Source organism: Nyctereutes procyonoides, unplaced genomic scaffold (genome assembly GCF_905146905.1).
Source record: "Nyctereutes procyonoides isolate TBG_1078 unplaced genomic scaffold, NYPRO_anot_genome, whole genome shotgun sequence".
NCBI classification, from domain to species: domain Eukaryota; kingdom Metazoa; phylum Chordata; class Mammalia; order Carnivora; family Canidae; genus Nyctereutes; species Nyctereutes procyonoides.
In genome coordinates this window covers 10,318,362-10,334,831 of record NW_026575128.1, presented here as the reverse complement: position 1 = coordinate 10,334,831, position 16,470 = coordinate 10,318,362, and the positions used below count along the sequence as shown (strand labels likewise).

The 16,470-nt window shown below is 37.2% G+C and overlaps 1 protein-coding gene across 2 annotated transcripts in view; it reads right to left on the bottom strand.

The window, feature by feature from the left end:
* The window catches only part of FAF1 (Fas associated factor 1), a 454,188-nt gene that overhangs the window by 378,140 nt on the left and 59,578 nt on the right, over nucleotides 1–16,470 (bottom strand). For both annotated transcript variants that reach the window (XM_055341966.1, XM_055341967.1), the window contains exon 2: nucleotides 11,028–11,096. In XM_055341966.1, the coding sequence (XP_055197941.1) occupies nucleotides 11,028–11,096 (69 nt within the window). The remainder of the gene's footprint in view (nucleotides 1–11,027; nucleotides 11,097–16,470) is intronic.

The following is a 16,470-nucleotide window of genomic DNA, read 5'->3' as shown; positions in this document are numbered from 1 at the left end:
CCACTATATTTTATTATAGAATACTTTTTACTTGTGTCTAAATCTATAAAATAGTTAAAATACTCGCAATCATTATTTTTCAGGAAGTTATTTCCATTTATGAGTATAACATACATGTTTAAGAGACCAAATAGGTCTTAACAAATTTTCAGTACACTTCTCAAAGTCAGATACCATATACTATTAATTTTTTTAAGCTCACACTGAATCTAGCATAAATTTGGTTACGCTGTAAGCACTCAATACTGACATGAGGTTTTTTTGTTCTTGGGTTTTCTTAAAACCATCACAATCCCAGATCACGGTACTTATCTCACATTCCTCTATACTTCTCTAGCACAATGGGCACTTTAAAAACATAGGAGGAGGGCAGCCCAGGTGGTTCAGCGGTTTAGCATCGCCTTCAGCCCAGGGCGTGATCCTGGAGACCCAGGATCAAGTCCTACGTCAGGCTCCCGGCTTCTCTCTCTGCCTGGCTCCCGGCTTCTCCCTCTGCCTGTGTCTCTGCCTCTCTTTCTGTCTCTCGTGAATAAATAAATACAATATTAAAAAAAAAAAGGAGGAAAAGTCAAACTGATACGTACAGAAAATTTAAAAGACAGACATCTCCAAGATCTAAAACTCAAATTATGCAAACTATTCATAAGGTCCATAAAATAAAGAACAATGAAAAATCATAATTTAGAAAAACAAAATATAATGCACAGGCAAATATATAAAACACCATTTTAAAAGTTCCATGAACCTAATGAAAAGTTTGAATAGTGAGTTATTCAAAATGCTCGTTTCATTTTTTAAAAGCAACAGGATAAAATATTGCATAAAAATAGGACAATGAGGGATCCCTGGGTGGCGCAGCGATTTGGCGCCTGCCTTTGGCCCAGGGCGCGATCCTGGAGACCCGGGATCGAGTCCCACGTCGGGCTCCCGGTGCATGGAGCCTGCTTCTCCCTCTGCCTGTGTCTCTGCCTCTCTCTCTCTCTCTCTCTGTGACTATCATAAATAAATAAATAATATTAAAAAAAAATAGGACAATGAGAAAATGTATAGAGCAAGACAGTTACACAGCACAGCAAATTTTTGCCGTGAATACAATTTGCAGAGAAAAGCCAGCTAGGATATTTATTTCAATTTTTTTTATTTTTTTATTTATGATAGTCACACAGAGAGAGAGAGAGAGAGAGAGAGAGAGAGAGAGAGAGAGAGAGAAAGGCAGAGACACAGGCAGAGGGAGAAGCAGGCTCCATGCACCGGGAGCCCGACGTGGGACTCGATCCCGGGTCTCCAGGATCGTGCCCTGGGCCAAAGGCAGGCACCAAACCGCTGCGCCACCCAGGGATCCCTAGGATATTTATTTCAAAGAAACTTCTGCAATTCATTTAACACTATCTGGAAAAACGGTCCTTTGCAATACTCTAGATAGAGCAGACTGAGAAAATGGGCAGAACCAACTGATATTTTACCCTTCAAAGCTAATGAACATGTACCAACAGAAAGGACCTTAGGAAAGAATTTACATTACTCCCAAATGGTAATTTTCAGATGAAAGACTATAGTCCATCATTCCAAGCCCACAACCTCACTTAGCAATTTTATCTCATATTCCTCTCATCAATATCATGCAAGAGTGGCTTGATGGATTTTTAATCTAAAGCAACAATTTGCATCAGCCTCCAGAAAAGACACCCTAAAAATACATAAAGTAATGCATTTGCTATTGAAAAAAAAAAACAAAAAACAAAAAACAAAAAAACAAAAACATACCTTCAAGACAAGAAACCTGAGGACATTATTCTGAATAAGTTACTGACACTTGTCACCTCCATATAGAAATCATGTGCATATCATCTATACAATACTTTAATGAAAATACAGCACAATGGATTAGGAAGATGGTGACACAGTAAGAAGACCCTAGGCCCATCTTGTCCCACAAATACAACTAAGTAACTATGAAATCACCCAAAATACACCAGAAATCGACCCGAAGATTAGGAGAACAAACTCTACAACTAAAGGAAGAAAAGAGGCTACACTAAAGAAAATACAAAGTGCAGAGATGTAGGTTGGAAGACAAACAGATCTTGGCTGCTGCAGTGCAAAGAAGGGCAAAAGATCAGACTAGCACACAGGAGAGCATAAGGGAAAATGAAAAAGCCATTGTAATTGGCTTGGAAAGCAACAAAGCCCAAATTTCGGGAATTCTTACAACCAGCAGGGCTTAAAGCCTGGAGTTTTTAAGGTGTTGACCTTTGCTTTGATCTGGGAGAGCTCAAAGGACACCATGGGCTGCTCTTGAATATAAAGCAGGACAAACAGCCCATGGACATACAGTGTGGAAACGGCGTTCTGAAGAGCACTTGAGGCACATGATAAACCAATAATCTGCTCATCTCAAAGGGGGCAGCATTCACAGAGAGACTCCCCAGCCCTGAAACAAAGGAACGGGCATGTGTCATTTCCTTTCCCCATCCCCTCAGCATGAACACGGGCCACCTGCAGGAACCAACACAGTGCTGACACTCACTACCTAACTTACTTAAACCAAGCCCTGCTTCACATATTCCAGAAGAACCACCATTCCCTATCACATTTGCCTCAGTCCCCAGGGTGCTGGCCCCTCCCCAAGAAAACCCACCCAAACTGCTGCCAACCCCATAACTCCAGACCCAGGAGTTTTGCAAGGCCTTGGTTCCAGTGTTGGCAATGACAGGTCTCCTTTCACAAGCAGACCAGAGTACACCTAGTTAAAACATGCCATATTCAGGCCACAGGCCAAACACTGCCCATACCAGGCAAAGAGAGCCTCTGTAGACAACTGACCTGAAGGATAAAATGGTCAGGACAAAAGGGCAGAGCACACACAGCACCCATGTAGACAATCCCAGAGGCACTAGGCCCTGGGCAACAAGACAGACTACATTGTAGGGCACTAGAGGCCTTCTCCATAAAGCCATTACCCTCAAGGACAGGAGATATTGATGACTTTCCTAAAACATAGAAACAGGCACAGAAACTTATACAAATGAGAAGGCAGAGGAATTTGTCCTAAATGAAAGAACAGGACAAGGCCACAGCTGGAGATCTAAGAGAAACAGATATAAGTACATGAGTAACGGAGAATTTAAAGCTATGATCATAAGGATGCTCACTGGACTTGAGAAAAAAGTGGCAGACAATTGAAGTCAGTGAGACAATTAACACAAAGATAAAGAATACCATAGCAGAGATAAAGGGCTCAATAAATGAAATGAGAAACACAATTTTTTTATTTTTTTTTATTTATTTATGATAGTCACAGAGAGAGAGAGAGAGAGAGAGAGAGAGAGAGAGAGAGAGAGAGGCAGAGACACAGGCAGAGGGAGAAGCAGGCTCCATGCACCGGGAGCCCAATGTGGGATTCGATCCCGGGTCTCCAGGATCGCGCCCTGGGCCAAAGGCAGGCGCTAAACAAACGGCTGCGCCACCCAGGGATCCCGAGAAACACAATATGATGGAATGAACAAGAAGCCAGAAGAAGCAGAAGAATGAATTAATGACCTAGAAGACAGAGTAATGGAAAGTAATTAAGCTGAACAAAAGAGTTAAATTTCAGGTCAAGGTATATCCTAAAGTTTAGCCTTGTTCAGAATTTATTGCATATAAGGGAAGATTATTTCATTCAGAAGAGACTGGTTATTGAAGCAGTGCTGCTAATATCCATTCCCTTTCATACCACCGTTTTCATCCCATTTGTTCCCCTTCTCCAATTCTTTGGAAACTTGTGATTGAGGGGATCTTGTTACTTATTTGTTTTGATTCTCTTCATGTATGCAGTGGGCACTGGAGTAGAGATTTCTGAAAAAAAACAGTTTATTTTACCCCACCTTGCCTTTTGTGTTTGATTATAAAAAATGATTATAAAAAACAAGAATATACTTAGGGAATCCAAAAACTCCATCAAATGTAATAATGTTCAGATTAAAAAAGTCCAGAAGAAAAGAGAAAAGAAGGAGGCAGAGAATTTATTTGAAGAAAAAAGCAGCTGAAAACTTTCCCAATCTGGAGAAGGAAACAGATATCAAGATCCAGGAGGCACAGAGAATCCCCACCAAAATCAACAAAAGCAGACCCACAAGACATATTGGCAAAATATACTGATAAAGAAAATAGTAAATGCAACAAAAGAAAACTGTTACATACAACGGAAACTCCATAAATTGTCAGTGGATTTTTCAGCAGAAAATTTCCGTATCAGAAAGGAGCAGCATGACATAGTTAAAATGCTGAAGGGAAAAACCTGCAACCATATAGAGCAAGGCTATCAATCACAATAGAAAGAGATAAAGGGGCAGCCTGGGTGGCTCAGCGGTTTAGGGCTGCCTTCAGCCTAGGGTGTGATCCTGGAGACCTGGGATCCGGTCCCATGCCGGGCTCCCTGCATGGAGGCTGCTTTCTCCTTCAACCTGTGTCTCTGCCTCTCTCTGTGTGTCTCTCATGAATAAATAATATGATCTTTTAAAAAAGAAAGAAAGAAGGAAAGGAAAGGAAAGGAAAGGAAAGGAAAGGAAAGGAAAGGAAAGGAAAGGAAGGAAAGGAAGGGAAAGGAAGGGAAAGGAAGGGAAAGGAAGGGAAAGGAAGGGAAAGGAAGGGAAAGGAAGGGAAAGGAAGGAAAGGAAGGGAAAGGAAGGGAAAGGAAGGGAAAGGAAGGAAAGGAAGGGAAAGGAAGGGAAAGGAAGGGAAAGGAAGGGAAAGGAAGGAAAGGAAGGGAAAGGAAGGGAAAGGAAGGAAAGGAAGGAAAGGAAGGGAAAGGAAGGGAAAGGAAGGAAAGGAAGGAAAGGAAGGGAAAGGAAGGGAAAGGAAGGGAAAGGAAGGGAAAGGAAGGAAAGGAAGGAAAGGAAGGAAAGGAAAGGAAAGGAAAGGAAAGGAAAGGAAAGGAAAGGAAAGGAAAGAAAGGAAGGGAAAGGAAGGGAAAGGAAAGGGAAAGGAAAGGGAAAGGAAGGTAAGGAAGAAAGAAGAAAGAGAGAAAGAGGTCTCCCAAATGAAAACTAAAGGAGTTCATAACCACTAAACTGCCCTGCAAGAAATAATAAAGGGAACCCTGAGTGGAAAGACAAAAACTGACAGCATGAGGGTAGTAAACACAAAAGCTGTAATAATGAATATTTCTGTAAAAAGCCAGTCAAGGAATTCATAAAAGGATGTAATATCTGATACCACATATCTGAACATGGGGAAGAAAGGAGTAAAGAATGGGTTCAAACTTAAACGACCTTCAACTTAATACAGACTGCTATCTGCACAGGTTGTTATATACAAACCTAATGGTAACCACAAATAAAAAACTATCAGTCTGCAAAGAATAAAGAGAAAGAAATCTATATATATCAGAAAACCAGCAAACCATAAAATAAAGACAAGGATCAGAGAAAATCTTCAGACAACCAAAATACAAGTAATAAAAAGGCAATAATGTCTATCAATAATTACTTTGAATAAATGGACTAAACACTCCAATCAAAAGACACAGGATGACAGAATGGATAAAACAAACAAAGAAGACCCATCTATAGAGTGCCTACAAGAGATTCATTTCTGATCAAAAGATCAGACTTAAAGTGAGAAGATGGAGAAACATGCAAACGGCCATCAAAAGAAAGCCAGAGTAGCAATACTTGTATCAGACAAAACAGACTTTAAAACAAAGACTGTGACAAGAGACAAAGAATACTATATAATAATAAAGAAAACAATCCAACAAGAAGATATTTTTTATGCATCCAACATGGGAGTACCCACATACACAAAACAGTTAATAACAAACATAAAGGAACTAATCAGTAGTAATATAATAACCATAGGGGACTTTAAACCCCAATTACATCAATGGACATATCATCTAAACAAAATACCAGCAAAGAAACAGCAGCTCTTAACGACACACTGGACCTGAGGGACTTAACAGTTACATTCAGAACATTCCCTCCTAAAACAACAGAATACATATTCTTCCAAGTGAACATTCTTCAGGCTAGATCATATATTAGGCCACAAAACAAGCCCCAACAAACTTTAAAAGGTTGAAGTCATACCATGCATCTTTTCTGATCACAACACTATGAAACTAGAAGTCAACAAGAAAAAATCTGGAAAGACCACAAGTACAGGGAGGTTAAATAACATGCTACTAAACAAGATGAAATTAAAAAGTACGTGGAAACATATGAAAATAAAACACAATGACTCAAAACCTTTGGGATGAAGCAAAGGTGCTTCTAAGAGGAAAGTTGACAGCAATACAGGCCTACCTCAAGAAGAAAAAAACTCAACCAACCTAACCCTACACCAAAAGAACCTAGGAAAAGAGCAACAAAGAAAACCTAAAACGAGCAGATATAAACAAATAATAAAGATTAAAGCAGAAATAGATGAAGTAGAAACTAAAAAAACAATAAAACAGATCAATGACCAGGAGCTGTTTCTTCAAAAAAAATTAATACAATGGATAAACCTCTACCCAGACATATTAAGAAAAAAAGAAAAAGGATCCAAATAAATAAAATCACAAATGAGAGATAATAACAACAAACACCACAGGAATACAAACAATTATGAGAGAATATTATGAAATACTACATATCAAGAAATTGGACAACCAAGAAGAAATGGATAAATTCTTAAACATATAACCTACCAAAACGGAAATAAGAAGAAATAAAAATTTAAACAGACCAATTACCAGCAATGAAATTGATTCAGTAATCATAAAACTCCCAACAAACAAAATTCCAGGACCAGATGGCTTCACAGGTGAATTCTACCAAACATTTCCTTATTTATTTATTTATTGCTAAATAAACATAAACATTTATTTTTAGAATTATTTTATTTAAATTTTAGTTAGCATATAATACAATATTGGTTTCAGGAGAATTCAGTGATTCATCACTTACACACAACACCCAGTACTCATCACAAGTGCCCTCTTCAATACCCATCATGCATCTAATCCATCCCCTTACCCATCTTCCTCCATCAACCCTCAGTTTGTTCTCTACTGTTAAGAGTTCCTATGGTTTTTCTCTCTCTCTCCTTTTTTTTTTTAATTTTTTTTTTATTTATTTATGATAGTCACACACAGAGAGAGAGAGAGAGGCAGAGACACAGGCAGATGGAGAAGCAGGCTCCATGCACCAGGAGCCCGACGTGGGATCCAATCCCGGGCCTCCAGGATCGCGCCCCGGCCAAAGGCAGGCGCTAAACCACTACGCCACCCAGGGATCCCCTCTCTCTCCTTTTTTTTCTTTTTTTCCCCTTCCCATATGTTCATCTGTTTTCTTTCTTAAATTCCACGTGAGTGAGATCATATGGTATTTATCTTTCTCTGACTGACTTCACTTAGCATAATACATTCTAGCTCCATCCACATCATTGCAAATAGCAAGATTTCAATTTTGATGACAGAGTAATATTCCATTGTTTATATACATAAACATATCATATTTTACTTATCCATTTATCAGTCAGTGGACATTTGGGCTCTCTCCATAGTTTGGCTATTGTTGATAATGTTACAATAAAGATTAGGGTGCATGTACCCCTTCAAATATAGGTATTTGGGTAAATACCTAGTAATGTAATGGCTGGATCATAGGGTAGCTCTATTTTTAACTTTTGAGGAACCTCCACACTGTTTTCCAGAATGGCTGCACCAGTTCGAATTCCCATCAACAGTGCAAGAGGGTTCCTCTTTCTCCGCACCTTCACCAACACCTGTTGTTTCTTGTGTTGTTCATTTTAGTCATTCTGACAAATATGAGGTGGTGTCTCATCATGGTTTTGGTTTGTATTTCCCTGACAATGAGTGGTGTTAGGAATCTTTTCATGTGTGTACTAGCCATCTGGATGCCTTCTTTGGCAAAGAATACAATTCGTTTTTAATTAATTGACTGATTGATTGAGAGAGAGAGAGAGAGAGAGAGAGAGAGAAAGCATAAAGCAGGGAAAGCAGCAACCAGAGGGAGAGGGAGTAGCAGGTTCCCCTCAGAGCAGAGAGACCAATGCGAAGCTCAATCTCAGGATTCTAGGATCATGACCTGAGCTGAACGCAGACACTTAACCAACTGAGCCACCCAGGTGCCCAAGTTTGAAAAGTTCTTTACAAATTTCAGATACTAACCCTTTATCACATATGTCATTTGCAAATATCTTCTCCCAGTCCATAGGTTGCCTTTTAGTTTTGGTGACTGTTTCCTTCACTGTGCGGAAGCTTTTTATATTGCTGCAGTCCCAACAGTTTATTTTTGCCCCTCTGAAGAACAGTATAGAAGTTCCTTAAAAAGTTATATTCGGGGCAGCCCAGGTAGCTCAGCGGTTTAGCGCCACCTTCGGCACAGGGCATGATCCTGGAGACCCGGGATTGAGTCCTACGTCAGGCTCCCTGCATGGAGCCTGCTTCTCCCTCTGCCTGTGTCTCCTCTGCCTCTCTCTCTCTGTGTCCCTCATAAATAAATAAATAAAATCTTAAAAAAAAAAAAAGGTTAAAATAGAACTACTCTATCATCCAGCAGTGGTACTACTAAGTATTTACCCAGAGAATATAAAACCCTAATTCAAAGGGATACAAACACCCCCAATGTTTATAGCAGCATTCTTGACAATAGCCAAATCATGGAGGCAGCCCAACTGTCCATGATTGAGGAATGGATAGAGAGCAGTAGTATTTACATACAATGGAATATTATTCGGCCATTAAAAAAGAATGAAATCTTGCCATTTACAACTACATGAATGGAGCTAGAGAGTAAATGCTAAGTGAAATAGTCAGAAAAAGACAAATACCATATGATTTAACTCATGTGTAATTTAAGAAACAAAACAAAGGACCAATGGGGGGGGGAAGGAGAGACACACACGCAAACCAAGAAACAAACTCTTACTGATAAAGAAAAAACTAATGGTCACTCAGCGGGGAGGTAGGCAGAGGGGATGGATGAAATAGGTGATAGGGATGATCAGCAGATGATTAATATAAAAACTTAAAAAATATATATATATATATATATTATTTTTTTTTTGAAAAGATTACAGCAAGGTAAAAACATGGATTTGGAGTTAGGCCATAAAAACAGAAATTTTGACAAGTGGCCAAACATGCCCTATATGAAAAATGAAATAAGGAAGCTCTGGTTTAGTGAAATAGGTCATTTCAAAAATGTATATATTTGATAAGATTTAAATTAGTACAAACATCCTGGAAGGCAATTTAACTATAAATACCCAAAACCTAAATAATATATACATACATACACACATACACACACACACACACACACACACACACACAATTTGATACAGAAATACACTTATGAACTGAATTTATTCAATATCTTCTAGGAAAATAATAGGTTAAGTATACAAGGATGAAGGTCTAAGAATATTCCTACAGCAATGTGGATAACAGCAAAATACTGCAAAAATCCTAAATGTCTAACAGCATAGCACTGATTGGTAAAATTATTATGCTACAACCACTTCTTGGAATACCGTGCAAACATTATGAACATTATAAAGAATGACTAGTCAATTTAATTTGACATTCATGATAGGTTGTTAATTAAAAACTGCAGGTGACAAAATGGTAGAACTACCTCATCTGTATGAAAAAAATTTTTTTAACTTTAATCACACAATAGACTAGAAAAATGTTCATTACTTGTACAGGCAAAAAATAAAGCTGTTTTATATTTCGAGTAAAAAAGTTAATAGCAGTAAATCTATACAAAACACATAGACAATGGAGAGTTGATTATATAAGTCCATGTATGCATTTTTTTTTTGCTATCCACGTATCTAATCTCAGTTCTATTAGCACACATTTCAAGTTTTGACCTTTGAAAATTAACACTTCTTCAAATTGTAATTTAGATTTTTTTAGCATTTCAAAGGCACTGAGGGACACCTGTGTCATCCCAACCTAATCAGTATTCTTCCTATACAGTTAAACAATTTATGTTTAGTTTGCCTTGCAATTTTAAGTAAATTACAATTCTGTGTGTTGGGCTGTGCAAGGACTTGATTTTGAGTTACTGCCTCCCCCCATGGAAAAAACTAAATCACTTCTATAATAAACTCTCTGAAGTAGATATTTTTAAATGTTTTAAAAAATATACAACAGAATGTCACTTCTTTAATGGCCTTAGAAAGGAGTGACATAAGTGAGAGCTCCAGAAGGTAAGGAGAAAACATGAAATAGAATTGTTCTGACATAAGTGAGAGCTTCAGGAAGTGATAGGATTATTCTGACATTTAGACAAGTCTGCATTTTCTCTCCTACCAAGCATCTCCAGCAAAATATTATATGGGAAGAGGATCCTTAATACACAGTAACATAAGAGAACAATTTTAAGAATTATTTAAATTATCTAAAAATTCATAATAATTTAGTAATTTAATAGTGAACTAAATACAAACTTCATGTTAAAGACATTTAGATTTTATTCATTCAGATTACAGTTACAAATCGGCTATGGTATGCTGAATCATCTATAAAGGAATATTAAAGACACTGGGGAATTAATGAAATTTGATTATTGGTCCAAAAAAAGAAAAAAATTCTTCAAATAACTCAGAGAAAAACAAATATTGTATGATCTCATTTATATGTGGAATCCAAAAGAAAATGGAATTCAGAGAAACAGATTAGATTGGTGGTTGCTAGGGATGGGGGAGAGTGAGTAAAGGCGGTTAAAGAATACAAACTTCCAGGTATAAAATGAGTACATTCTGGTGATCTAAAGTATAGCAAGTTAACAATACTACATTGTATACTTGAAAACTGCCAAAAGAGTAAATCTTAAAAGTTCTTATCACACACAAAAAAGTAACAAAAAAGTAACTATGTGAGATGATGGATGTGTTAACTCACCTTACTATGGTGATCATTTCGCAATATATATCAGATTATTATATTATACACCTTAAATTTACACAATGTTATACATATCTCAAAAATGCTGGGAAAAAGAAAAAAGACTAAAAGTACTCACCACTAAGTCCCAATTATTTTGCTCAAGCAATGTTATAGCTTCATCAATGTTTTCAATGCCAGTACATGCCTGGAAGCAAAGTAAGAATTTTAGATACAAGTTTGGGAAGGTTAATCTTAAAAAGGTAAATAGCATAATATGTCATTTAAGTTTTAAAAAGGTATATGAATAAAGCCACTAAATACCTAACACTTCTGAACATTTTACAAATATGGTTTGAAAACTGTTAATTACAAAATAAATATACATTGCACTGAAATAAAAGACAATAAATCAACGCAATAAAAGAAAGTATGTTTAAATGTTGAGCTTTGGAGCCCAGAAAGATCTCAAGATCTCTAATTGCCCAGAACAACTTTTATTAAAAAGTTTCTGATGGAGGGACCGCTGGGTGGCTCAGAGGTGGAGCATCTGCCTTTAGTTCAGAATGTGATCCCAGAGTCGTAGGATCAAGTCCCTCATCGGGCTCCCCACAGGGAGCCTGCCTCTCCCACTGCCTGTATCTCTGCCTCTCTCTGTCTCTCATGAATAAAAAAATAAAATAAAATAAAAGGTTTCTAATGAGGTTCCACGCTGGGAATGGAGCCTACTTTAAAAAAAAAAACTTACCCACAGACAACCATATAAAAAGAACTTCAATCCACGCCTTTCACATTATACAAAGTTTAACTCAAAACAAATAACAGATTTAAAGTAAAATCTAAAACTGTAAGACTTGTAGATCTGTGCTAATATGGTAATCAATAGACATACATGGCTAGTGAGCCCTTGAAATCTGTCTCAACTGACTTAAGATGTGCTGTGTTAAATACAAAGGATAGAACTTAGTATAAAAATTAAAGGTAAATACTTATTATTAATTCTTTGTGGCTTCTAGCTGGCTCAGTCAGTAGAGTATGCAATTCTTGATCTCAGGGTTATAAGTTTAAGCCCCATAATAGGATAGAGATTACTGAAAATAAAACCTTTAAATATAATAATAATAATTTTCCTATTTAATGTATATTGAGATGACCAATTTGAAAATACTGGCTTAATTAAGCATTTTTATTTTTAACATGGATACTAGAAACTTTTTAATTACATTTATGACTTTCATCTATTTTTAGTACTGAAAACACAGAAAGAAATCTTTCTGAGCTTTAGATAGAACAACAAAAACAAAACCCAAAAGATTAATAAAATCAACTTCCTTAAAATTAAGAACTACTGCTCTTTGAAAAAAAGCAAGCTATAGACTGGGAGAAAATATCTGCAAAAACACATCTAACAAAGGACTGATAACCACAATATAAGAATAATTCTCAAAACTAATTAAAATAAATAATAGCAAAAGATTTCAAAAGAAACTTCCCCAAAGAAGATACACAAAAATATATATGAAAAAATACTCAACAGCATTAGTCAACAGGAAAATGTAAAACACAGAGAGAAATGCCACTTCCATACATTACAGTGCTAAACTCCAAAAACTAACAATATCAAGTGATAGTAAAGATGCAGAAAAACAGGATCCCTGGGTGGCTCAGTGGTTTAGTGCCTGCCTTCAGCCCAGGGCGTGATCCTGGAGAGACCCAGGATCAAGTCCCACATCAGGCTCCCTGCATGGAGCCTGCTTCTCCCTCTGCCTGTGTCTCTGCCTCTAAGTCTCTCATGCATAAATAAAATCTTTAAAAAAAAAAAAAGATGCAGAAGACCAGAACTCTCATAGATTGACATATGTGTGATATATACATGTATCTCAAAATTAAATGGTCACTTTGTAAAACAGATTAGCAATTTCTTAGAAAGTTATGACAGTAATCCAACTTCCTAGGTATTTACCTATTCAAAAGAAATTAAAACTTACATTCACATGAAATTATAAATGAATGTCTACAACAGCTTTATTCATAATCATTGAAAACAGAAGACACCCCAAATGTGCTTCAGCTATACATTCATACAACAGATATAAACTACTCGGCAACAAAAATGAACAAATTACTGATAAAAAAAAATGTGGAGAAGTCCTCAAATGCATTATGCTAAGTGAAAGCCAGGCTCAAAAGGACACATACTGTATAATTCCATTTACATGATATTTTAGAAAAGACAAAATTATAAGAAAACATATGAATTATCACCAGAGAGGCTTGGGGTAAGAATAAGAGTTGACTACAAGCACCAAGAGGAAAATTGGAGGAATTAAAGGAACAAAATTTGATTCCTGGACACCATAAAAATTCAACAAAGCAAACAAGTAAAACAATAAAAAATGCAATATCCTCATTTTAAGCCAAATGAAAAAAACAAGGATAATCCAAAGACTCCAAAATACTAATGAAAGCAACTAAGAGCAGTTAAGATAGAGCAGAAGTTGTACAGGAGGAAGAGGAGAGAAAAACTATAGGGGGTACACAGCAAAACATCAGAAAGCACCAACAAAATACACTTCCTCAATGACATCACTTTTTCCCCCCTCAGAAAAACATGTAGGAGAGGTAGTTCTGAGAGTCTATCCCCTCCACAGAGACACCAAAAACTGTCAGAATCAAATTTGTCAGAACTCTGGAAATTAGTCAAAGGTTTACATCAACCAAATAAATGCTGAAACATGAAAACGATGACTTCAGAACAGTGGAAAAGCTTCACAAGATTTTTATTTCCCTTTCCCACTCTCAACTGTGTGGCAGTCTTGAATATACTAGTCCACATTCCAGCAGTTAAACAAACCCTGGTCCCTGGTTTAGAGGGAGCAGAGCAGACTGTTCTCATAGAATTCGTATTTGTCTGCTGTAACCTGTGCAGGGCTACCTGAAGGACTAATTCAATGCTCTCTCCTTTGTTTTATCAACTTCAAAATCTCCTTCTACAGAAAAACAGCTAAGCAGAGGGCATTCTTCAGAAAAATTCAGTGCCACCTGGAACAAAATATTCCAGTTAAGGCAAACAGGCATGCCAAAAACCTGAAAGAAAAAATGGCAAGAGAGTTTCTTTGGGAAATTAGAACATTAAAAAACACTGGGAATTTAGAAAGCCATGTATGTCTAAGGCAAGAAATCTACTCAGAGAAGATCTGAGAAAACTACTGGCTCATCTCTAGGCTCAGCACAATCAGGAAGAAAAGACAGATTAGTAAACAGCTTAAGTGTTAGAGTGCTCCAACACAGGGCCAGTCTGCAAAGAAAGGATTTTCTTTCTTCTCTTCTTTTCTCTTTTCTATTTTCTTTTTTACTTCAGATATTCACGGAAATCTCTCTCATACTACTGGTAGACCATAGCTAAAGAACAAAAGATTTCAGAGACTATTATGTACCAAGTGTCTATGTCCCACCCCTCAATCCCCTCCACACACACCAAAATTCCTATGTTGAACCCCTAATCCCCATTGTGATGGTACTGAGGAGGGTGGGGTGCCTTTGGGAGATAATCAGGTTTAAATGAGATCATGAAGGTGGGGCTCTCATAATGGGAGAAGAGACACCAATGGGTGTTTTTTTTCTCTTTCTCTCTGTGTCCCTCTCTTGCTCCCTGCCACGTGAGAACCAAGGGAGAAAGTGGCCATCTGTAAGTAAGGAGGAGAGTTCTCAGCAGAAACCAATCAAGATGGCAGCATGATCTCAGACTGTCAGCCTTCAGAACTATGAGAAAATAAATCTGTTCTATGTTGTCATGGTAGCCCAAGCAGATTTAGTGACCACTCATCACCAAAAAAATTGCAAAAAGTTTAGAAAAATTGGTAAACAAGTAACAACCCACAGAAAGCAACAAAGACAAATCATAAGAAGAATCTGATTTCCAGAGTTATCACATTATAATATTTTAAATTTTATTTTAAATTTTTAAAAATTAAAATATTTAACTTTCTTTTCAAAAAGAATATTGTGATATATACTAAGAAATAAGAAAGTATAACCCATTCAGAGGAGAAACTGACAGAAAATGTGAGGAAGAACAGACATCAGACTTACAAAACTTTCAATCATCATCTTAAATATTCTCAAAGAGTTCAAAGATTCCACAAAGAGCTAATGGAAACCAAAAAGACAATGTCAACAAATAGAGACTATCAATAAAGAGATACAAATTACTTGAAAAGGAACCAAAGGGAAAAAATCTGGGGCTGAAAAGTACATTAACTGAAATGAAAATTAACTACAGGGTTTCAAAAGCAACTCTGAAGAGGCAGAAGAAAGATAAGAGAACTTGAAGGTAGGTCAAATGCAATTATCCAGTCTGGGGAGCACAAAGAAAAAAAAATTTTTTTTTCACAAAGAAAAATTAATGAAGAAAATGAACAGAGCCAAAGATATGTGAGATCCCACCAAATGTACCAACATATACATAACAGGGAGTTCCAGAAGGAGAAGAAATAAAGGGGCAGAAAGAATATTTGAAGAAATAATGGCTAAAAACTAAATTTGGTAAAAGACAAGAAGCTACATATTCAAAACATTAAACAGATTCCCAAAAAGATAAATGCAAAGGCATCCATACCAAAACACATTACACTCAAGCTACCAAAAGCCAAAAAAAAGGGCACCTGGGTGGCTCAGTAGGTTAAGCATCTGCCTTTGGCTCAGGTCATGATCCCAGGGTACTGGGATCTAGACCCACATCTGGCTCCCTGCTTAGCAGGAAGCCTGCTTTTCCCTCTCCCTCTGCCCCTCTCCCCACTCTTGCTCGAGTGCTCTCTCTCTCTCTCTCAACTTTCTCAAAAATAAGTAAAATCTTTAAAAAAGGCTAGAAGCAATACCAAACATAAACACGGTTCCATTTTGTTCTCCTGAATTCAGCTTTTCTTCCCAGCTACTTGTCCTACCAACTAAAATGACTTAAGCTCACAACCATACAAAGAAGCAGCAGTCACAAACTTCACCAACATCCCTTTCTGATTACTGGTTACTGACTCTTCTCTCATCTTCCAACTGCCCCAGTCTGGACCTTTACATCCCCACCCCCCCAGCTTTTTCTTCAGCTGTGTAAAGGATAATCCCTGCAATAAATCATTCATTTCATGCTCAGCTTCCCCAATCTAATTCTAAATGACACAGTGAAACAAAAGTGAAAACAAATAACAAAGGAGTTTTACAGGTCCAACTATACATGCTGTTTATGCCCCAAAGTTTCTCTTCCTGGATACTGAACTCATTTCCCACCTGCTATAAGTACTGGCTGCCAAAAGCTCAAACCTGCACTCTTCTCTGAAGGATTCCCTTTGATTGACAGGAGCTATTGAGCCCAGAAATGCCTGAGAGGTTACCTGACCCTTGCCAGGAGTGGTCCCTGGCCAATTAATTGCTGATACAGAGGCTTCCACACAGCAAAGGAAATAAATCAATAAAACTAAAAGGCAACCTACTGAATGAGAGAAGATATTTTCTACCATAACTTGGTGCTGAATTTTGTCAAAATATCTTCCTATATTTACTGATACTTGTTTCTCCTCAAACCAATCAAT